This window comes from Gymnodraco acuticeps, unplaced genomic scaffold (genome assembly GCF_902827175.1).
Source record: "Gymnodraco acuticeps unplaced genomic scaffold, fGymAcu1.1, whole genome shotgun sequence".
In the NCBI taxonomy this organism is placed as follows: Eukaryota; Metazoa; Chordata; class Actinopteri; order Perciformes; family Bathydraconidae; genus Gymnodraco; species Gymnodraco acuticeps.
Window position 1 is genome coordinate 40,842 of NW_022990172.1, and position 24,511 is coordinate 65,352.

Sequence of the window (24,511 nt, forward strand, 5' to 3'; positions counted from 1 at the left end):
GCCGTAACAGTTAGCTGGAACGAAAACACTCAGCTAACTGGACGATAAAAACAGGCAAGGAACCAAATGTATGTAGTGAGAGGGGGGCGGAGACGCTCCCTTCACTAGCGCCGTAACAGTTAGCTTGAACGAAAACACTCAGCTAACTGGACGATAGAACAGGCAAGGAACCACATGTATGTAGTGAGAGGGGGGCGGAGACGCTCCCTTCAATAGCGCAGTAACAAATTAGCGACAGCCCCCGGCTAACTTGTACACAGTTATCTCATTAGCTTGAGAATAGATAGCACAATCAGCGATAAATGGTAGCGATCTCACCGGCTGACGTGCAGGAGCGTCTGCTCTTTACCGGTCCGGAGCTCCTAGGGTCGAGAACACCGCAGTCCCCTCCCTTGGGAGGGCGGACAGCGAGCTCGTCGCAGCCTTTGGAGGGCGAGCGTTTTCCTAGCCCGCAGCTCCAATCGAGACGATCACAAGGCTAGAGGTAGCGATGAGCTAGAATCTTAATTTTCAATAAGCTAGCTTGGCTTCTACTCAAAAAGTAGTAACCTGCGCAGCGAGAAGATGAAAAAGGACTGAACTCGTTGACAACACCGGAACTTATGCCTTCCGGGGTCATACGAGGTCACACGTGACTTTGTTGATATAAATATTCGACCTACGCATGCGCAAGACGGAAGATATCCAGTGCTAAAGCACCGCCTCTGGCGGTCAGTAAGTATGAAATAGAACTTGCGCTGAGCTTCATTTAAATCTTGAAAAAAAAGATAAATAACACAAATTTAAATTGCCCCACAAATAATAAATAAACACATTAGCCATATTACCATAGGAAATGGGGACACAGCAAATAAATGCTGCCATCACAACGAAGTTAGAGGCCTTTGCATATTAAAACCATGCAGTGCCAAATATGTCAAATCTGTAACGTTTTTGTAAAACTACAGAAACAAACTCTCAATGGCCACCAATCTGCAGATCACACACATCCATTTTACACAAGATGTAACAAAGATGTTTACACTGCCGACAGTCATTATTTCAAACAGTATGAACACATTTAACGCAGAATGCTTGCTCATTTGTTTCCCTCGAACACGATGGTTGCCATCGTATGGTCAGATCCTGGGGTGGACCGGTCACTGATGAAGGCGATATTCATGTCCTTTTGAAGCACATTCAATAATAGGTTAGCGCATAGGAGATAATGAATTAGGTAATTGCATACTTTTTAAACTGTCACTCTTAGCGAATTCAGAGCCATTATTACCAGCTGCTAAAGCAACACTGGTATTGTTTTCACCTATTGAGTCTGCATGTGTGTGTCATCATGGCAATGTGGTCCTGAAGACACATAGAGGTGCTTTTGAGTACTTTGCCTAGTGTTTAAATGCATGTGGACAGATTTTGTCAATCACAACCGTGCAAGTTTTAGTGTATCTAGTGTATCAAGTTTTAGTGTATTCTTTTTTGCTGGTTCCATACATTATTTGAACTGGTTAAGTGAAGAGCAGAAGCCACTTTTCAAATGTTACACTATCCTTTTCCCATGCCATTGCTGTCAACACCTATCCATGCTGAACGTTGCTAAGATATTATGGATTGGGGTGTGGCCAAAAGTGCAATATGCTTCAAAATGTAACTGATAGAGAGCAGTGCTTTTGTCCTGTGCCCATGGATTTTATTTTATTTCAAGATTTTTAATTACGTGGCTAAACTCCTTGAAAAGGTCCTCTTCCTTTTCTCCAAGGTACACAACAAGGCAGCGGATGGCTATAGTTCTCTGCGTACTTCAATTGTATTGTGTTATTTTTGAAAAAGGAAAAAAAGAGAAATTACCTAAATGAATATATTCTGAATGGGTGACTGCCAACAACTTGCATTTCAATGACAACTCTAAATAACGATCCTACCTCAAGAAGCATGTCCTTGTATCTGCTTCAGCGAGATTCATTTTGAATAAAAAGCGATATCACAATAGTAACCAAAGTATTTGTACACTCACATTAGCCTCTACTACTTTGTATCCTCTCACAGAACTATTCACAGTTCAAAGGCTGCTAATTTTGGTCAAACAGCAATTTACCTATACAGTGCAACTACAAGGCTATCTACTGTATTTGAATGACAAAAGATGACACTCAACTTCAAATGTCCTTTGTATGTTTCTATTTGTCTTAACTGTCGGAACTTGTCCCGGCATGTTAAGTGGGAGTGGACTTGAAATCCTTAACTCAAGGTGTAGAACAATTAAGTTATCAAGCCAATTGCATTACTTACTACAACTTGAATTTAGTTTTAAGTCAATTAACGCAGAAATCAGAGTTCAAATTACACACAATATTAAGTTGATGTAATTACCAACATTATTACGTCAACACAACTTATAAATTAATGTTTGCAACTTAAAATGTTTATCTAAATCAATGAACTCACATTTTTATCTTGCAACCATGCATTTAATTAAGTGGAGGTGAAAGGTCGCCTGAATTCGTTTTTAGAGTGTAGTTACATCTTCACTGTCTTTCATATCTCTAATCACATGTGCTTATAATCCCAATATTTTGTCTTTGCTAATATCTTGTTTTATAATGTCTTGTTATTCACACACACCCTAATGGTCTCTGTGGTTGTGTCTCAGACATTGATGAGTGCAGCATCAGTAACGGGAGCTGTGAGCACGGCTGCATAAACACTCAGGGCGGCTACGATTGTGTGTGTCCACCCGGTCAGAAGCTCCACTGGAACAAGAAGGATTGTATCGGTAAGCACCAAGTGTGTGTGTGTATGTGGTGTGTGTGTGTCCACTTCTCTCCACACGAGGCGTGGTGGATTCCTCGCAGCAGACCTGAACACCAGTGTACGTGTGTGTGTGTCTGTGTGTGTGTGTGTGTGTGTGTGTGTGGTGTGTGTGTGTGTGTGTGTGTGTGGTGTGTGTGTGTGTGTGTGTGTGTGTGTGTGTGTGTGTGTGTGTGTGTGTGTGTGTGTGTGTGTGTGTGTGTGTTGTGTGTGTGTGTGTGTGTGTGTGTGTGTGTCCAGGTGTTTGTCATGGTGATTTGACTCTGTGTGTTCCTCAGAGGCGGTGAAGTGTCTGCCCAATGGGAAGCCAGTACCCCGAGCCCAGCTGACCTGCACCAAGAGCGGGGGGGCAGAGGTCTGCTCACTCTCCTGCCCCTCCAACGCCCTCTTCCTCGCAGGTACACACAAAAACACTTAGTTAAAGTCACACTTTTTCGAAAAAATTAATTATCTTTTTACCACTGGTGTTTTAAAGTGATGAGGTTTATCCAACACTTCCTAACAACAATGTATTGACACTTCAGGGCTGGAATGAAGGACTATTGGATTGAAAAACTGGGACACTGTTGCTCTGGTTGTCCTTGTCAGTTGTTTTTATTTGTATCAATTTAAACCAAATTCTTAAATTGGGACCTTGCTGTTAAGTTAAGGATGTTGATACTTTTTTATATGTTTTTTGATTTTTGTATTTTCCTTTTTTACAGTGGATACCAAAATTATTTACAACAAAACTAATAAATACATAAAATATACCATTTTGAAAATAGGACAAAAGAATTTATGTTGTGCTATTTTATCACTTGAAATTGTTCTTTTGTGTAGAGAGTGTGGCCAAGCTGATGTAATGAATGTACTGAAGGAGAGGAGACCAGGTTTTATTGAAGAGGATCATATTATCTAAGAAAGCTATGGATACTTTAAGAATGATTACAATTTGTGTCAGTTTTGTTATATCTGGAAGTGGTCTGGGTGGGAGATCACTTAGATAAAATAAAATGGGGAGAAAAAAAGGGGAAACTATTTCTTGATGGCATTTAAATAAAAAAGTTTACTCTACTCCTGTAAAAAAAAAAAGCCAGATGGTTTTAGCTGTCATGCTACACACGCTGCTTCCCTCTGGTGGTAACAGCTCGCTATCACAGCTCCTTGTACCTACTCTCCTGTCTGTGCCTCTGATGCTTAAAAAAAAGCACTAACGTCCTTTATTGCTGTACTTGTTGACTCCTCAGGGTGCTTCACTCAGACTGATGTGTTTCTTTTTCCATGTGCAAGCACTTTGGCTGGCAGCCCAGCGTCTCCTCCTCCTGCAATAGTACTTAACACACATCTGTAAATCGATTACATTCTTTGATCGCGCCTTTTTTTCCACAGCGAGCCCATTGCTTCGTTTAACTTGGCTGCCGTGGTGTGAGACTGATGGAGAGCTCTCAGGCATGAAGTGAAATATTTGTTTTCCTGTCTTTCTGGAGCAAAGTCTTAATTTCAGGGGGGGAGAGAGCCATGTAAATTCCTGTGGCTAAATGCAGCCCAGGCTCTTATTTAATCATCTCACTTTTATGACCTCCAAAAACTTCATCCCTCATTTCACACTTGAAATGCTTCTTGGTGCGCATCACGATCGAAAAACAGGGTTCGTAGATCTATCTCATGGGTTTTAATTTCTCAATAGAGGTTCAACAAGTTTCCTCTGGGCTGTTGTTTCTGAATACAGGAGCAGAGTAAGGTCCTACTGCGTTTATACAATTCTTCTTAATCCTCCGAGCTGTGAGTGGCCCAGCGCCGTGCCAAGTGAAACACACATGCCTCCATATCTTACAGATGTTTGATGGAGCAGATGACCCGGTCACGCAGTCCATCAGACGAAATGAAAACTCTCAGCCTCCCTTACCTCTCATCATCATATCTGATTCCTCTTTTCTCACTGTAGTCTAATGTGTGTGTGTGTGTGTCTGTCTGTCTGTCTGTCTGTCTGTGTGTGTGTGTGTGTGTGTGTGTGTGTGTGTGTGTGTGTGTGTGTGTGTGTGTGTGTGTGTGTGTGTGTGTGTGTGTGGTGTGTGTGTGTGTGTGTGTGTGTGTGTGTGTGTGTGTGTGTGTGTGTGTGTGTGTGTGTGTGTGTGTGTGTTTCTAACAGACTCAGAGAACAGCTACACACTGAGCTGTGGAGTGCCCGTCCAGCCTGTTAAAGCTCCTCCGAAGAGGAACACCACCAGTGCTTTACCCACCTGTGGCGGTACAGTAGGACTTTCTGTTACTATCAGTCAAAATATTACTTTTAGACTTTACACATCTGTTGTTTTTATAATAAATGGTGATTAGCAAATCTGAGTGTCTCTTCTGCTTATGAATAAAGACACGCTGTCCGCACCCATAAAGCAGAAGGCCAGGTTTAAGATCAAAGACGCCAAATGTCACCTGAGGCCCCGAAACAAGGAGAAACACAGAGACTCCTCCAGACAGAACCTACAAGGTAAACACATTGTACTGAGTTTAGCTTCATTTTACACACTACCCTTTTATTTGAAGTGAAATTGTAAAAAACTGCAGTTATTTTTGTGTTGATTAAAACATATTGCTCCTCCTCCTCCTCGTCTTTTTGACCTGGAAGGAGGCCAATTCCCTTGCACAGACGACTGCCAGGTAACATTTGTAAACCTCAAGTGCGACTCTTCTAAGAAGCGCAGACGAGGACGCAAATCTCCTTCCAAAGAGGTTTCCCATATCACAGCTGAGTTTGAGATGGAGATGAGAGAGGAAGAAGCATCAGGTATGTTCTTTCTTACATGATTTGTCTATATCAAATCAGTTTGAAAAATAACAATTGTTTGTAAAATATGGACAGTGTCAGGCTGTGTTTTTCAAAGAAACCTTTAGAATTCGTTTTTTGACCACCAAACCACTTTTTCCTCAGACTCTTGTAACGTGGAGTGTGTGCGGGAAAGGGTGAAGCAGAAGCTGCAGAGCGCCATGCGGACGCTCAGGAAGTCCATCAACAAACAGCAGTTCTACATCCAGTTCTCTGGGACGGAGTACGAGGTGGCCCAGAAACCGTCCAAGGTACTGGAGGGAGCCGAGCTCTGCAGCACGGGACACGTCCTCCGAGAGGGGAAGTGTGGTGAGTTCAGGGTCCTACTAGCAGGCTTGTGGAGAAACGGATTACATGTTACGGGTTTACGTTATCAGCATGCAAAAGAAAGGTAACTGTAGTCTCTTACATTTACGTAAAAGAAGGTAGGATCAGTTTACTGGTACATTTCTTTTAAAGGGGGATAACTAGCAGCATAACAATGTTACAATACAATTTAAAATACAGAACTGTGTATTTTAAAGTTCATGCTGATGCATTACAACACCTTTTTGAATTAGGTGAACAAAATGACTGTGTATACTTGAATTAGTTTGATAAAATAAAACAACAGGACAAAGTTCAAAACAAGCCACAAAAGTATTCTTCCAAAGTATTTGCCACTGTCTTCCTCCTCAGTGAGCTGTGGGCTCGGGACGTTCTACAGCGGGGAGCAGGAGCAGTGTGTGCAGTGTCTTCCCGGGACGTACCAGGACACGCTGGGTCAGCTATCCTGTGAGCCATGTCCCGGCATCGAAGGACAGGGCATCGCCGGGGCCAAGAACGTGTCTCAGTGTGGAGGTAACTCCCCATCCCATCATTGAAGCAGGGTTCTTACGGTCATTCAAAACCTGGAAAAGTCATGGAAATTCAAAATGCAAATTCCAGGCCCTGGAAAAGTTATGGAAAACAATATTTTTCCCAAAGTTTTGGAAAAGTCATGGAAATGTAACTAAAGTTGCATCAAATATAATTTATATTTTATCTAATCGCTGAAATAGTAATACTATAATGATATTAAATACTGTATCGTATAGTAATGAAACATAAAATGGCATTTAACTGTCGAGGTATTTTGCTGGTGAGAGATTTTAGTAGAAGCTAGAAAGCCTATTAGATTTGTTTTAGATAGACACAACATGTTTCAGACCTTATTTTCCTGTTCCATGTTAAAATAAACAATTTTCAGTGGTACCGCTGAGAAAGAGTAATTTTTTTGGTCATGGAAAATTAGGTAAAGGTCATGGAAAAGTCATGGAAAAGTCATTGAAAATCATGGGGTGAAAAAGTGTATGAACCCTGTTGAAGTCACTTCAATAATAATAATAATAATTCCTTACATTTATTATAGCGCTTTTCCAGATGCTCAAAGCGCTTTACAAATACACATTACACATATCATACATGCAATGGTCATGTACTGTGGACAATACCCACAGGAGCAAGTTCAGGTGAAGTGTCTTGCCCAAGGACACAACGGCTTTATAGACGCAGCAGCGGCAGGTTTCACCCCTTGATCTGATGATCATTGCACAGCGCACTGCGCCACACCGTCCATCTTCACGCCTCGAAGTCATCGAGGCACTTTTACAAGTACACATTGGTATTATACATGTACTGTGGACAATACCCACAGGAGCAAATCCGGGTGAAGTGTCTTGCCCAAGGACACAACGGCCTGACGCAGTGGCGACAGGAGCGGGTTTCGAACTGGAGTTCCCCAGCACTCCCCATTGATCTGATGATCGGATGCACAGACCACTGCGCCACCCGTCCCAAAACTTCAGAACACTTAGCTCTTGCATTCTACCTCCATTAGTAACAAAACAGTTGAAGTAGTAATCATACTATCATCACTCAACACTTTACTGTATTAGAGCATCTTAGATGTTTCTCCTGCCAACTCCCACTTTTATCCTTGTCATTGCTGAGAATCGCAATTCTAAATGTTTTTTGGGGTGTGGAGGTTGCGCTGAAGATGTCTTCTATGCTCTGGAAACATGTACCAACAAAATGCATGTATAAACATGTTGTGTTGGTACCATCTAGTGACCATTCATGATAAGGGAATCACAGCTACAGCAACAACGGAGCACCACAGACCATTGTCAGTGTATTTAATGTAGGGCTGCACAAGTAATCTAAATTCTATCAAAATTGCGATATTGATTAGTACAATATCAAAAAGGAAGAAACAAATAGGAAGCTGCAGAATTGGATTTTACAGACACAACACAATATATTTGTTTAGATGCACCTAAAAAGTCCCACCATGTTCATTTAGATATTTTGTAATGATGATGAGAATGATGCAAAAGGATCAATCCTTCCTATATAACTCAAAATACATTTAGCTTTTCTTGAAGTATCTGAGCTAAGAAAGATTACCAACTGATCTTAGATGGAGAAACACTTACATTTCATAGTGTAGAACCTCAAATAGCTTCTCAGTGAAGCTAGTGAAACAGTAAGAGAAAAAGTACAACAGGTGATTCTCTTGTGTCCTTCCCTCAGGTCAGTGTCCAGCGGGTCACTTCTCTCCTGACGGCTTTCGCCCATGCCTGTCCTGTCCGCTGGGCTCCTACCAGCCTGAAACGGGCCGAGTGCTCTGCTTCCCCTGTGGAGGAGGCATCCTGACCAAGTTTGAGGCATCAACGGCCTTCAGGGACTGTGAGGCCAAGGGTGAGTCTTTGTGTCAGACATATCTTTATGTATACTGTATGTATTTCCCTGCAACATCATTTAATCAGCACTGAGGCATTTCATTCAGTTGCCAAAAAGTATTTAAATGTATTGAGGGGGAGTATGATCATATACATGCTTTCATTGGGCCTCTTTAATTAAATGCCAGTTGAATCCTCTGCATGATGGCGTGACAGCACATCATTCTGATTGTTTTTGAATGTTTTAGCCTTGCTAGCTTCTCAACGAATGGCAAAACTATTCTGTTTGTCATTCTACCAATATGAACTGATGAAGTGCAGCCTCACAGAGACTGTAGATGAAAATGCGTGTTCAATATTCTATAGATTGCTTCACTTTCTCCTGTGTAATTGGAGCTTTTTATCTGCCACTTTACAAATATGTATGTGCATACTGACATTTGCAATGACACAAGCCATTTGTCAGCAGTTTCATTGTTACCGCTGTCATAAAGCCGCGTTCAGACGTGCATGAAATGGCAATTTGCAAATGTCGATGATAAAGTCGCCTATACAGGCTTTAGTGTTTTGTTTATGTGCCTGTTCTGTAATCTAGGCATGTTTAATATCACTGCTGGAGCATGTATCTTGTGGATCGTTTATCGTCAGACATTTTGTACGGTGTGTACTGACACTTCTGTTCCTCCTCAGTGCACTGTGCTCCTGGACATTACTACAACTCCAGCACCCACCGCTGTATCCGCTGCACAGGAGGCACCTACCAGAATGACTTTGGGCAGAACTACTGCATCACCTGCCCCGGGAACACCACCACGGACTTTGACGGCGCCACCAACGTCTCCCACTGCAAAAGTAACCCTGCTCGACCTATACATTTAAGCGTCCATTGAATATCTCACTGGTAACCTACATTTCAAAGTGTTTCTTTAATTTTGCCCTCAGACCAGGTGTGTGGAGGTGAACTGGGAGACTACACAGGCTTCATCGAGTCTCCTAACTACCCTGGAGATTACCCATCCAACGTGGACTGTGTGTGGACCATCAACCCCCCACACAAGAGGCGGATTCTCATCGTAGTACCAGAGATCTTCCTCCCCATCGAGGATGAGTGTGGAGACGTGCTGGTCATGAGAAAGAGTGGTAATAAAAAGATAGATTTATCATGTTTAAGAATAACACTAATGTTGCCGTCATGACACATAGACACACACAGAGTGTTCTTCTTCTGTGACAGAAAGGATTATGTTGTCACAGGTAGGATTTCAAAGTAATTTCAGACCCATTGACAAGAGACATCTCAACTTAAGATAGAGTACTATTCTAACATGGTTGCACCGTTCCTCCAGCCCTTCCCACCTCCATCACCACCTACGAGACGTGTCAGACCTATGAGCGGCCCATCGCCTTCACGTCTCGCTCTCGAAAGCTTTGGATTCAGTTTAAGTCCAACGAGGGAAACAGTGGCAAAGGGTTCCAAGTTCCCTACGTCACTTATGATGGTGAGTCTCCTTTACACAATCAATCTAATCTCACACAGTGATCCATCTGTCTTCAATCTATACACTATATTATTTATTTTGCCCTCCTCATTGTTCCAGAGGACTACCAGCAGCTGATAGAGGACATAGTGCGAGATGGCAGGCTCTACGCCTCTGAGAACCACCAGGAGATACTGAAGGTATTGAGCCAAACAGTCAATTACCAGTCTTTGATGAAAATACATCAAAATGAAGGTTGAAAAGGTCCTCTCCTCAAATCATTGGTGCAGCCGGATGACCCCAGGTGTCTGTGTGTTTTCTTCCCAGGATAAGAAGCTGATAAAGGCTCTGTTTGACGTGCTGGCCCACCCTCAGAACTACTTCAGGTACACGGCGCAGGAGTCCAAAGAGATGTTCCCGCGCTCCTTCATCAAGCTGCTGCGCTCCAAAGTCACCAGGTTCCTCAGGCCGTACAAATAGTCGGGATATCTCCAACGTCCTTTCAAAGGACCCCCCCCCCCCCCCCGCTTTCCTGATCCGCCCCTGCCCGTCATACAACGTAACATCCTCCTTTACTGTATTTACCCTGTTTGTTACATAATGCCTTTCCTCATGTTTGACTCCTTTAATAAGTAACACATTGACGCCCCTCCCTCAGTTTGTGCAGCTCTTTTTATAAGGTTTGACTGATATGGGTTTTTGCAGACCAGTAATAACATTTTTTTAACACAGAAGAAGCTGCCTGATAGAAATTGTGTGTATATATTGTTTCTTTAAATCCAACTATATTATACCAAACTTGTGAAAGCATTGAAGCATGTAAACATGTCACAGAAGAGGCACACAATACAAATATGAACCTGAAAATGCAACACAATCCCTTTCAATATTACATTATCAAGCTACATGTAATTCATTATTGTCACTAAAGAGACAAAATAATGAAAGCAGCTGAAAGGAAACCTGTTTATTAGGGGTTTCAATGACTATTACAGTATATAAATGTATCAATTAATTGTCTCATACTTGGCAAGAAAACACATTTCTCAAAATGTTGGACTATTCCTTTAAAATGTGTTTCAAACAGCTCTAAAACATTTTTAAAAAATCATATATATAATAAAATGATACTTCTTATGATTAGCATAGTGCAAGTATCAGGAAACCATTGTATCGGTCAAACCCTATTTCTGCACACCATATACTATTTCTTTTCTGCACCTTCATTAACGTTTTTCTTTTCACTATCTCCACCTCTCTCATTTTTATTTTGCTCTTGTTTTTTTCTGTGTTGTTGTGTTGTTTTTGTAATATTTATACTGAACTTGCAGAAGCCCACATCGCAGATTTACAACGCACATACAGATGTGTGAAATGTGTGGACATACACAGGTGAACATGCATGATGTGTAATTTGAATAGGATTCCTTTATTGACCCCTTTGTGCACGAGACAAATGTGTTTTCTATACGCACATTTTAACCATTTTTATGTGGGGAAATCTTAACCATTCCACCTTTAGTAGGTGCTTTATCCATTTAAGCACAGGGAAAGATTAAATGGGGTGAATCAGAAAGTCTATATTGTAAAAAAAAAAATAGAACATATGTAACAAGATGAGATAAACTACCTGTAAGTAACAGAGTGTTACTTTAGAGAGAAATGTATGTAATGTAACTAATATTTGGAACTTTAATTGCACTTGAATTTTATATTTTAAACTGTAGGAAAAAAAGATCTTAGTTACATTTTTTGTTACCTTTTTATGTATTGTTTTGAAATGTGCCGCATGTGGCGGTGAAGAGAGAGACGTCTGTGTCTCCTGTTATTGCCCCCGCACTCATAGCCCGTTCACACACACAAAGACAGTTAGATTCAAGCTTTAGCATCTCATAAATGTATGTAAACTAATGTGCACAGAGACAAACTCCACTTCAGTTTGTTTGTGTATTCACTGCCAGATCTAGCTTCATATCTCAAACATATCCTAAAGCTGTCAGAGAGAGGAAGCGTCAACATAGAAGCTTCTTGTATGATGGCACTACTTACATGCCTGTTACTTAAAAACGACTTTTATCCAGATGCGGTCTCTTTCCATTAAATAGGAAGTATAGTTTGTATACCTTTCTTTTATAACCCAACTAAATGTTTCTGTGTCATTCCGAATGGTACTAGTATGTCTATGAAATCCTATAACATGTATTGAAGATGGGCTTTATATCTGCACAATGCGACTGGAGGCGGGAAAAACATGTATGGTGTGACTGGAGTTTTGGAGGCGAATGTAGTGGCAGTCAGAATAAGAAACATCTCCTATCTGAGTGTCTGTGTGTTGTGTTGTTTATAAAGAAGCTGGCCTCCCTTGACGGATGATAAAAAATCAGATGAACATCCCCCTTTGACGTTCAAGCTCCTCGAGAAACACTTTGGATAACATTCCTGAAAAGAGTCTTTGTGCTGAGCATAAAGAAAGCGTAGTGATTATAAACATTTTAAAAATGATGCAAATTAAAAAAGGGACATGCGCAGCGTTTATTACAACTGCATGAACAAAACACGCAGATACAAAATGCAGCAAGAAGCTCAAGACTTGCATGGTTTTTGAAAGTGCAGCATGTTTCTCCTAATGGAAGTGTTTTGGGCCACCCTACTTTCTTTTGTTCATGCATACATAATACATACATAATACGTTGTTTCAGCAAACATGTTTTTTAGTATCTAAATTTAGATTTTCATAGCACACTGAAATAAAACAGAAGGAAGTCAATAAAAAAAATGCGTTCCTCAATCTTTAATCATGTTGTTTATTTGTTTTCAATGGACTGAAGCATGCACAACTACTAGTATGGTCCTGCATGGCACTGAGCTGGTCATAGTTAGGGCATTTCATTCCAAAACAAGATACTAAATGGAAATAACCAGTTAAACAAAAAGGGAAATATTTTTACCGGCATTGACTGATAACCACCCCCTTAAATACTCTTTCACTGAAACTCTGAATAGCTGCCATACAGATGATTTATGGTATGGCCTACTTCCTGTTTGTTTCACTGTTCAATATGAGTGTTATGAAAAAAATTACATGAAATACTCTAACATTTTAATTGAATTTTTTGTTTTCCTGAGAATGTATTCTATTGTGTGAGCGTGTGTATGTGTGTGTATGTGTGTGTGTGTGTGTGTGTGTGTGTGTGTGTGTGTGTGTGTGTGTGTGTGTGTGTGTGTGTGTGTGTGTGTGTGTGTGTGTGTGTGTGTGTGTGTGTGTGTGTGTGTGTGTGTGTGTGTGTGTGTGTGTGTGTGTGCTTGAGAGAGAGAGACTGATTCTGAGAATGTGTGTGATTATTTGTTCTGAGTGCCTGTGATAGGGAGAGTGCGTTTGTACTTTAGTCCAATGTGTAGAGGAATAATTGTAACGTTTGTGTTAGTCGGTTGTACCCAAAGAGAGAAATTGTAACGCAGTGTTGTGCCATTGTTTGGTCCATGAAACTCCAGTACTGAACAAATTAAATAAAACAGTAGCAGAAAACACACTCCGACTTTTTCTTTTGTCCCTGAATGTGGAACAGACACAGAGGAGCCCTCGGAGCGGCTCTTATCTGCTCATTATATCTCTTATCTTTCCTTAGATGTGGCTCTAAACCCGACTGGCCTAAAGTAGGCTTGTGGAAAATGTGTCTGACGCTGCTAATATTGCTCTTATCTTCAAGTGACACAATCTGTACAGGAGATCTGGATGCTACATCAGAAACACTCATCATCATCCACCCTGGCAGGATTTTCTCTCCCATTCACATTGTCTCTCTTTGTCTTAGAAGGAAATGGGAGTGAGATAACCTGTTTGAACTGCTGTCAGGTAATCTACACTCCTCCTGTGCATGTTCTAGGACTTGATGAATCTGCTGCTTGCTGTCTAGGTTGCCCATTTTGTCCCGTTCAAATAGCTGTAGGTAACTGTTGCTTTAGTGGAAAGCTTGTGAATCAAATCAGGTAACTGAATTGTGACCACAGACTCTACAAAGTGCACAAATTCTCCCATTCAAGAGTTTGTTCAGTCACTGTCAGGTGTCTCCGGTGAGGGGTCAGACACATTTGAGAACTCTAAAGGCATCGGTATGCTACAAACAAAGAAATTAGGATTGGCTGACTATCTAAGCAGTGGCATACCAATAAACAGTGTAGAGGCAGCACCCCACGAGCAAAAAGGGTTAATTTTTCAAGCTAATAAACTATTAGATATCTTATACGAGCAACAAGGCAATTTTCCCTTTTCAAGCCAATTAAATATAATGTCAGATGAAGTTATGTTAACAACAAATACTGGTACATTCAATGAAGTCTTTACAGCCACATGTATGGAGTCCTAACCATGCAAAACACACAAGATACACAATAACAAACAAGCCTTGTAACAAGACCAGATATCAGTATACAGATACAGCTAGCCGTAGAAGTAATAAAATACATGACTTGTTATTGAAACAAATCCTTTTTTGTGTACTTGGATCCAAGAGATCCAAATCTGACACACCAAACAGGTGAATGCTAGTTCAGCTAACATGCTAAATGCTACTTCATGTGTTCAAGATGGACCCTGCGGCGTCAATTCTGAATTAACTGGGGAACTTTTAAATTTCCTGAGTTGTGTGTGACTGGTTATAGTTGTGAAAGAGAGGTAGAGGACCCAGATTAAACTCTAGATACACGGGAGTATTGTTGCTCCCTTGATCTTCCTAGTCTTCCTGCAATCCAAAAATCAGCATACTAGAAAATATCAGGCAGAGTTTTTCTCCGTAAGAAGCAGCCATAATATTGCTGTTGTTACAGTACCTGTGAAGTATAAAATAAATTGCTTCCACAGAGCGAGATAATCCATCACAGTGTGACACCATCATTTGGTTTGATCAGAGTTTGTGTTTGAGTGTTTTCTCATTGTCCCTGAACTGAGTGTTTTCACATCCCTGCTGCTCTCCTCCCTGTCAATCAGCTGACACCATGCAGCACAGAGGAAGTTTGCTCCAGGAAATAAACATGTCACCTTACAAACTTTACAGATGCATCCATGTCCTCTTCTTTGTTGTGTCTCTTCTCAGAACAGCCTTTCAATTAATATTCACTTGGCTTTTAAGTACATCCGTAAAAGAATATCATAAGCCTTGATTACAGATGAATCCGTTTCTTTATCCATATGTGAATGGCCTTTGGTAACTGAGTGACAGTGGCAGTCTTCTTAAATGATGGGGTTCAAAGCCTGTTTAAAATACTACAATACTAAAAGTCTTGAGCTGCTTCACAATTTGTGCTGGTCATTAATCAGACTTGACAGGCCGATCGGATGTTTCCTTGTGTTATTTCCAGGGTGTCCAATCAGTATCCGGCATCAGCAGGCAAATGCTACTGTGCCAGATGCTGAGATTACTCTCCCTTTTGCTTCCTTGTTGCCTTTCTATCAGTCGCTCTGCTCAAAGTTCACTGGATATGAAATGATAAAGACAACACATGGGCCGATTGAGTGACCGAAATGTGACAGAACCAATGTTTCTTGAAAGTTCTTGGAAAATGTCAAACTAACCTTTCAGGCCGAAGAGCTGTGGAATAACTCGTCATCACATGAAGAATGGGTGAAATGTGTAAACCTTACCATCCCAGCAGGTGCTGTACAACAGTAGAAAGAGGAGAGTGATTGGTGTTCCAGTCAATTGTAGTTATTTGAGAAATGGACCACATATGACCAGCAGATGGCGAACTCACTCCAACCTGACACTGTAAACTTCCTCCCTGATTTATTGATGCATAAATTGAGCTCCAGATTGTGTTCTATTTGTTTAGCTCATTACCAGCCTAAATCCCACTGCTATTACCTGTGGATGAACAGGAACAGACGATGCAGAGCTATAATGCTGTAATTTCACTGATCATCCCAACACTAATGTGGGAAGTTGCAAAAGTTCAAATAGGGTTTACTGATAAAAAAAACTATATTTTGTAATGTTTGGTTTGATTATAAAACAAAAGATCCTGCCAAAACCCGAGTAACAGTAATATTGCTGAAGATAGATAGACGATAGAAGCTTACCTTAATATTTAATTGAATACAATTATTGTACTTCAATTTATTTTTTATAAAGTGTTATAGCCATTGATAATTCCATTTCACTGCAATTAAGAGGGAAATAATGTAATTTTAAAGCCACATAATTAATATAATATAGTTATAAAAGTTCCTTTCCAGATCGAGATTTTACATTAAAAAACAATTGTGTTTTTGTATGTGTCTAGTTGAGGCTCCTTCTCATGTTTCAGATGTCTTGTTCTTACTAGTTCCACCAATGAGACATGTCCCTTTTCATAGACATAGATTAATGTGCCCAATGCGTGTACTTGAAAAATGTAGGCTAAAGTATTTTACCTGCTAAAATCAACCTTCTACTCCAGGAATAATTTGCAACCTAACCCTAAATTGGCAATTGCCTAAAAAAATCGGCAAAAAGCTTGTGGCTCATGTAGAGGCTCAGTCCTGTGGAGGACCGGGATTTGAACCTGACCTGGGGACCATTTATGCATGCCATCAGCTCTGTCTGAACATATATTCGCTCAGTATAACATCATGAAGACTAAAATGTTACAGCCAAATAACCACATGTTTGCTCAGTGTGCTGGGGGAATAATGGACCCATGCCCTCAGTGTGTATAAACTCCTGTTCCCGGCCCTGGTGGCCCCGGAGAGCCTCTAACCACCAGCGGCATCTCTGTGGATGTGTGACCGGAGGGGGTGAGCTCTGTGTGGCTGCGCAGAAGCTCTCGGTCCTCCCCCCTTTGTATGCTCCTCCTTGTACCGATCACCGGGAAACACGGTGAATGAGAGAGAGAGAGAGAGCCAGAGAGAGAGAGGGGGCTGTATCTCCACCACGCACTACACCGGTGCACCACGGGGTTCGCATTCAAACTGACCAGCGGGTCTCTGCGCGCACACCGTCCTCTGCATCCATCACCGAGCAGCAGCTGAACCGGAGCCGGTAGGTTGATTCCTTCTCATTTTCCTCCTGGTGCATTTGTGCAGATGTGTCTTTTTATGCATGCCACACCGCAGTACTTGAACCCCAAAACATTGCTGCGTATTTCCAGGTTAATCTAAGCTGGGCAACCTGATGAATGTGTGTTTTTCTCACATGGTCCATGAGTAACCTGCATTTTAATAATGGCATGCGTTCCATGTATTGCACTTTAAAGCATGGAACGCTTTTATGTTGGATCCGATTTCAGAAGCATCCAAAGGACAAAGTCTCCAAGGCTCACCAGAGCCCCAAACATCCCACATGTCAGAGAAAAAGGTAGTCAGGGCAGCCTGTGTGACCAAACTTTTATTATAGTTCACTGCAGCCATGCAACACATTAAGAGGAGAGGGACACTTCTTCACAATGTGCTTTAAGCTGACCAGTCACTGAAGGCTAAAATATCCTATTAAATGTATGTTAAGGTTTGGAAAATGTGCATTTCCAGTCAATATGTGTCAGTGAATAACATTTGGTTAGATGAAAAGGAGGAAAGTCAATTATGAGATGTAATGGTTCAGAGAAAAATGCCTTTGTTGAATCTGTCTTGTATTTTTTTGTATCTATAAGATGTTCCTCATAATTTCTGAACTCATGATTCACAGACTTAAGGCTTCACATCATACCAGAACACCATTAAGACCAGGAGGCTTTACATAAAACAGATACTCTGTCACGGGCTCCGTATGACGGCCGTTTGTTAAATATGAGAATGTGCCTGAGAGGAGAGAGCATCAATCAGACAGTCTCTCCGGTTTCTGCATTTATCATCCGAGCTCTGCAAACATGCTGAACTGTAGAGGAATCTCTCTTCTCTTCTAAATTGTCTTCTGGCCACTGAAGGAAAAGATGTAACGTTTAGATAATTCAATAAATAAGTGTTATTCAAATCCAGTTGACAATTTCATATATATATTTATTTTATGCTGCCTTTTTGCCTTCATCTTGACAGGGTTTGATTCCCCACATGGACTCGCAGACCTGCTGTCATGTTGATGTTACAATGCAAACATCACATTTAATACGCGTGAATTAATACAAATGCATCTTAAATAAAAAATGTACATTTTTATTTAGAGCCTGAATTAAAAAGTCTTTATATAAATAACTATGCTGAATCTGATGCACCTTAAACTGCAATTAATTCATTTGTTTCCACTTTATCTGTGTTATTTCTACAAATAAAGTGCATGAGCAGGTTCTTTGCACAGTTTTGTCTTTTAACATTCCAAAGAAAATCATAAAATGGTACGATGTGCTCTGTCTATATCAGTTGACATTGTTGTATTACCTTACTTTATAAATCCTGATCTACACTGGAAACTAAATGCTGGAATTACTGTGTTAATATACAAAATGAGCACAAACAGATACAAAAAACTGCTGAAGGATTTGCACAATGTCCACAACTATACAGAGAAACTTCTAAGAGAATTAAAAGAACAAAAACAGACGAGGATCTGCTGTAAAAAAAAAAGACTCCGAGCAGGGATGCAACATGATCAGAAGGAGACATTAAAATATTAAAAAGACGAGTTAAAATGACCACATAGATGCAAAACAAATACAGGGAGACAACACAGATATGCTAAATGCCCCTTAGGAGTAGAAGAACAACCACAAATAGACACAAAAAGACCAAATAGGACACAGCATGACCACAAAAGATGCAAAATGACGGAGAGACACCATCAAATCTCGGTCTCATTTACAGGAGGGCTAATGTTCCAGAGAGGGCAGTTTGAGGTTGGTGTAGATATTAAAAGAATAATTACCTCTATGTCAGGATACGGATTTTAGCAATAGAGTTTTTACTTTGGCCAGAGTAAGTATGGGATTGAGAGTGGACTAATGTTTGTGAGTGGAATACGTACTTGTCCTGTGAAGCCTGGATGATCCAGAAAACAAGCAATTTGGCCAAATGTGTTATAATCTCACAGCATCTGCTAATGCATCTTTCTGTCTCTCACTGGCAGTGTGGGAGGCTGTCACTGTCACACACATGACAACAGAAACACATTTTAATATGCATGCACAGGCCCACATACACATCAACCTGCACGCACAGAGCACACTCATGTAATGTATGCAGTCCTGAAACACATCCACCGAGCATGCTGGGATTTGCCCGTGACAAACAGGCGCAGTGTGAAGTGTGTATCTGTCACGTCGGTGTGCTGTCAGCGTGTGAGGTTGCAGTGAATGAGGAATGGAAATGGCACGCCGACATGGCATGGCGGTCCCGGCAGGCTTTGCCAAAGCAGCCTGTCCCCAAATTATCACCTCCGTCTCCAGCATCCCCGTCATCTCAGCAGCTCTCAGCGGTCGCCAGAGCTCCGAAAATGAGCTGCACTGAGGAAATCCATTCTTAATGGGCGACACACGTGTGCAGGCCTCACACACAGTGACAGGGATTTAAAAGATTCTATCACTGCAGTATATTATTTCATATTATCTAATAATGAAAAGAACATGTAAAAGTAACTTTGAAGGAGCAGAAATAAAGGACATTTCTAAATATAAAATCATCCAAGCTCTTGAACTTCAATTTGCAGCCTGACTAAGATTCTGCATAACATCCATTTTTCATTTAGCCTCCTATTCAAGGTGAAAATGTTGCGCTCAGGCGGCTTGTGAGGCTCTGTTGGATTTGAATATCAGATTTAAGTTTATAGATAATCTTGGACTAGAGTAGCTGCAGGGGATGCAGAATGCAGCGTTCACACCACAGTGCTGTCATTTACCAGCATGCACCTCCACACTCAAATCTAGTAAAAAGTAAAGAATGCTTTGGACTTTTTTTCCTTCTGTATTTTCTGTCAGGCTTGAACAATGGTAATTCCCAGGTTGTTGTTTGTTCTTAGAAAAAACGATGGATCTTCTTTTAATCATAAACATCTTGTTATATCATCTGATATTTTGATAATCAGTTTAATTTATTTGACTAACCAAGCAGTGAGGGAACAAGGGCACAAGTTGTTAAATGAAAACAGGGGTTTTTTTACCCAAAAATTACAAAAATACATTTTAACCAATAATCTTAATAACTGGACCTTTAAAAGAGCTCAACAAAAAATAACTCTTATCATAACAGCAACTTAAAAATATGTTGACTGAACAAACTGAACTGCCACAATGGCACTTGAGGGGACATGTAGTGGCTTGGCCGAACTAAGTAGCAGACGAGGGGTAACTAAGGTGGACACACTATACGAAGCAAACACATTAGTCCCAATTACCCCCTTGACATGGCAGCACATGGTTTGGCCCAATTGGCTCCAGGATTTAAAAGTCCTCATTCCTCAGCCACGCCTTTTGCTCCACCAGGAAGTAACCTTCGTCAACAAGCACGGTAACTCAAAGACAAACAAATAATAATTGATATACCAAACAAATACTTGTGTTAACCTTACAGGGCTTGGATGTTTGCACATAAACTAAGAAATTTAGGTTGAAATGCTAGTAAACTCAATTTAAACCAACTTTGTGGTGTTTATTGCTGGTGTGGTTGGCTGCAACAGAACCTCCGATGTTAAAAAAAATTGATGGCGCCAAACCAAGATGATTTACAGACATTTTGGAACCCGTCATCTTTAAAAATCTTTTTTGTGTAGCCAATAGGCCTACATTGTCATGAAATTGTGAAACATGCCCATCACAAGTTGGCAGTGGAAGTTGTGACATCAGCAGCTGAAACCATAAACTATATTAAATGATAAACTCTATAAAACAAGTACAAAATATGACCTCATCATATTTAATCCTGTACCCTGACTTGATGGATGACTGTGAAATGAATTGTTTTAGTTTTCACATTTCTGCTTGTTTTTACCACTGTCCATCCTAATCACACCCTCTTCATCACAGCTCTGTTGTGTCCTACTCAGGTGGCGAGCAGCTGCGGGAAGAAGAAGAATAATTTCTCCTCAGCACATTGTGACTCAGCGAGGGTTTGAACCTGGACTACCTGCCCACAATTCTCAAGCCAAACTGATCCTCCCAGCCTCCCACCTCGCTGCCCTCCACCTTCTCTGATCTGGTCCCAGTGCCATGGCCTTTACCCTGTCAGAGATAATGGCAGCCAGACGGCAGCAGACGCAGGCTCAGTTGCAGGCCCAGCGAGGCAACAGGACTGCAGTGGAAGTAGACGAATACAGCACCAACCCCACTCAGGCCTTCACCTTCTACAACATCAACCAGGGACGCTTCCAGCCGCCACAAGTCCACATGTGAGTAGAGACATCGGTCACATGACCATTTTACTGATCATCCTGGAGGAAGTTACTTTATTTCCTGTTTTACTTTTGATTCACTTTCCTTGTTTCTGAACTGAAATTAATATGATCCATCAATGGAGAAGTCAATGTTTAAGGTAATGAGCTTTTTGTGTCTCCTTCCTAAAGAGATAAGAGGGAATTAATATCAGTCTGCGTGTTAGTTGTTAGCCTAGCCTAGCATAAAGTCCTGCTCCCGGTCTTTTTGCTTTATGATAGACAGCTAACCTGGCTCTGTCCAAAGTGAAAAAACACACCTACCAGCACCTCTATTGCTCATACACTAACACATTTAATATGTTTTATTTTATTTAAAGGTCCCATTTCATGGCCATTTCTACTGATCATAATTCCATTGTTGAGGTCTACTAGAATAGATTTATATTGTGCAATTTTCCAAAATCATATTGGTTTCTCAAAGAGCATCTCTGTATATAGTATGTATATTCACTCTGTCCTAAACGGCTTGTTGGAGCTCCTGCCCCCCCCCCCCCCCCCCCCCCCCCATCCTGTGAGCCCACTGTGCTCTGATTGGTCAGCTCGCCCACTCTGTTCTGATGAGTCCACCACCATTACAGCGGAACATCAGTGATTATGTGTTACAATGGCGTTAGCAACCAGAAAATGACAAACAGATGAGAATGCTGCGTGGGGTCTGGGTGCCGTGTTGGCGGGACGTTGTGCGGCTCGCTGCTGTGAGGAGCGGACAGTGGGAGCTGGGTTCATTTCCTGGTTGGAGACAGCGAGACATCGCGAATGGACGCGGGAAAGGGGGGGTGCTGCTGAGGGGGCTGCAGCACCCCCATCTGCGAGGCTCCACTAGCCTTGCAAAAGCTACATAACACACAATGGGACGGGTAATAAACGGAAAAGCATGACAGGGGACCTTTAAACACAAACAGAAAAATAAAAATGGCAATTTTTGGTTGAAAGTTCATGGATGTTCTGTTTATGTTTAAGGCAGGCATTGAGTTGTATTCTTTATCATATTTTAGTGAGACACTCCCCGCTTCTGCTTATTTTTCTCTTAATTTGCTGTGCCTGCCGTTTGCTGTTTTTGCAAACTCAACACATCCTCTGAGTTAACCTGCTGTTTTATAAATTCAGCAATTTGCACTATTACCAAAGACCCAAAAAGAGGCATGTCATACTCATCACTCTGCTGCTCTTGAGCTAAACTAAAACGCTGTTCTCAGTTGCTTATGAATCTCTGCAGATTCTGCTTTGCTGTTTTAGCGATTTGTGTTGTTAGTGTTGATAGAGCAATTCCTGTAGAAGTTTCACATTAAAAGCTGACTTGAAGGAAACAGAGCATTTGAGCTGTTGGACGGCTTGTAGCTAAATATCTAGCCTGCATGGATAACAAAGGCTGGTCACTGTATCAGTATGGCTGATGGTTTAGGGCTTTTATTAGTCAAAGGAAGGCTTTTAATGTGATACATTTGAGCAGAAAGCTTAAACGGCAATATAAAAGCAACTGGAATTTATTTGTGAGTCTTTGGAATAAAATAACTCAGAGGGAATTACTTCTGTTGAACTGATGGATTAAGTACCCCGACCCCCCCCCCCCCCCCCCCCCCCCCCCCCCCCCCCACAGACATACAGAGCTTCTCATTTTAGTAACTGTAGAAATGATTCGTCCTTAAAAGTTGTTTACCTGTTGGCCTTCTCCGACATTCAAAAGTTCAGCTTGAGTTCTGACTTAAGTTCAGTGTAGTTTATACAACCAGAAAACCTGCCTTTTTAAACAGTTACTTGCAAAGAAAGAGAATTTCTCAGCGGGGCTCCATTAAGCAGCACTTAACATTTCCTTATTCTGGTACAATGGTGGAACTAAAACATCTTCCATGAACCTCCTCATCTGTATTTCATAACTTTGTGACTCACACTTCAGACGAGCTGTGCTACATGGCTGCATATCTCCTTTGCCTCTTCCACTCGTCTCCGTCTCTCTTGTGGTGGGGGCGCAGACGAGGAAGAAGGAGGAGGAGGCAGGGCTGGGTTTTATCGTACCTGGAGGAGAGCTCACTAAAGTGGGCCACGGTTATTCACCAGCTCCCCTCTTCCCTCTGGAGACCCTGTAGATCTGCACGCTGGCTGTGAATCCCACAGGACTCTGCTCTTTTCCTATATCTGTGCTTTATTCTTTTTCTATCTCTGCACATTTCTCTTTCTGTCTCTCTCAGCGCCAGGCTTTTATTGTGGCCTCTCGCTTCTCGCTACGTCTCATGTTTCCTCCTCTGCCTCAGTCTGTGGGGATGATTTTCTGCTGGATAGCCTACTAATAAAACTTCCTTCCACAGAGACTTTGCATACTGTACAATGAAGTGTCTCTGTACCGTAAGAGCTCCAATATCCGCAGTGACCCCCTTTTTCCTAACTTTCCTCTCTTCTGTTGTCCCTCCTCGGTTCAGGGTGGACCCGATGCCCCATGACTCGCCCAAACCCCCCGGCTACACCCGCTTTGTGTGCATCTCCGACACTCACTCCCGCACCGACAGCATCCAGATGCCGTACGGAGACGTGTTTATCCACGCCGGAGACTTCACCGAGCTGGGACTGCCCTCTGAGGTCAAGAAGTTCAACGACTGGCTAGGTTAGCATCCATGTTGTTGCTCTGTGTCAAGGCCCCGCTTTCTGAAACTAGGTCCCTTTGTGACGGTTTATTAATTGATTAAGGTCAGTGCCAGGCTAAATATACTCACTCAGGCTGCTATGCTGTGAGAAAACTTTCAGAAACAGAAGATGCTTTTAAGTTTTCAGGATGTTAATCTACAATGCGCAGTTTTTACTGTTATTTAACACAACCCTGCCAGTGTTTTTTAGAACACTGTTTGCAAATCCACTTTACCGATGATCATTTTCATAAGCAAACAAACATTCCAAATAGATTTCAAGCTTACTGATGAGATTGTCTTCCTTGTTGAGTTTAAAGACAGTCCGAGAACATCTGAGAAAAGTCAGCGACACATTTTGTAAATGTAAAATGTATGTCTAAATGTTCTGACAACAAACACAAAGGAGAGAGAATGGAGTCTCTAAAAATATTTGTCTTCATATAACTGCACTTCCAGCCAATGAAACCTTTGGAAACATCACAAACATGACTGGATGTTCATTGTGATGGAAAAGAGGTATTTTCAGCTTTATCTTCTTTGCGTACATATGAGTTGAAACCAACAGCCTAAAAAAATCCTAATCAAAAGCTGATGCAGTGTTTTACAATACAGACCCCTGTATTGTAAAGAAGGCCTTTTATGTAAAGCTGTGTTGAACATGCAGAACCCATATGGTCCTTTTACTGTGATGTGGTGGTGGGGGGGAGTCTGGCTTGTGTTACGCTCCTCTCAGCTCTGACAGAGGCTGCAGGGAAGTCCGGGTTCATATCTGTGTAGTTTAACAATG

General features: G+C 41.5%; 2 protein-coding genes across 3 annotated transcripts in view; both read left to right on the top strand.

The window, feature by feature from the left end:
* Positions 1 to 302: 302 nt before the first annotated feature.
* scube1 (signal peptide, CUB domain, EGF-like 1) lies at positions 303 to 13,312 on the top strand. Its single transcript, XM_034217675.1, has 14 exons — positions 303 to 477; positions 2,642 to 2,764; positions 3,078 to 3,197; positions 4,931 to 5,029; positions 5,150 to 5,266; positions 5,405 to 5,563; positions 5,708 to 5,911; positions 6,281 to 6,442; positions 8,156 to 8,323; positions 8,995 to 9,156; positions 9,247 to 9,444; positions 9,651 to 9,803; positions 9,903 to 9,982; positions 10,110 to 13,312. The coding sequence occupies exons 1-14, from the start codon at positions 303 to 305 to the stop codon at positions 10,260 to 10,262; spliced, it is 2,073 nt and encodes a 690-aa protein (XP_034073566.1). The 3' UTR covers positions 10,263 to 13,312.
* Positions 13,313 to 16,662: 3,350 nt separating this feature from the next.
* The window catches only part of mpped1 (metallophosphoesterase domain containing 1), a 60,216-nt gene continuing 52,367 nt past the window's right edge, over positions 16,663 to 24,511 (top strand). Inside the window, exons 1-3 of one of the 2 annotated variants that reach the window (XM_034217640.1) lie at positions 16,663 to 16,795; positions 20,700 to 21,061; positions 23,521 to 23,702. In XM_034217640.1, the coding sequence (XP_034073531.1) occupies positions 20,883 to 21,061; positions 23,521 to 23,702 (361 nt within the window). In that variant the 5' untranslated portion in view covers positions 16,663 to 16,795; positions 20,700 to 20,882. The remainder of the gene's footprint in view (positions 16,796 to 20,699; positions 21,062 to 23,520; positions 23,703 to 24,511) is intronic. The other variant, XM_034217638.1, reaches the window with a different exon arrangement.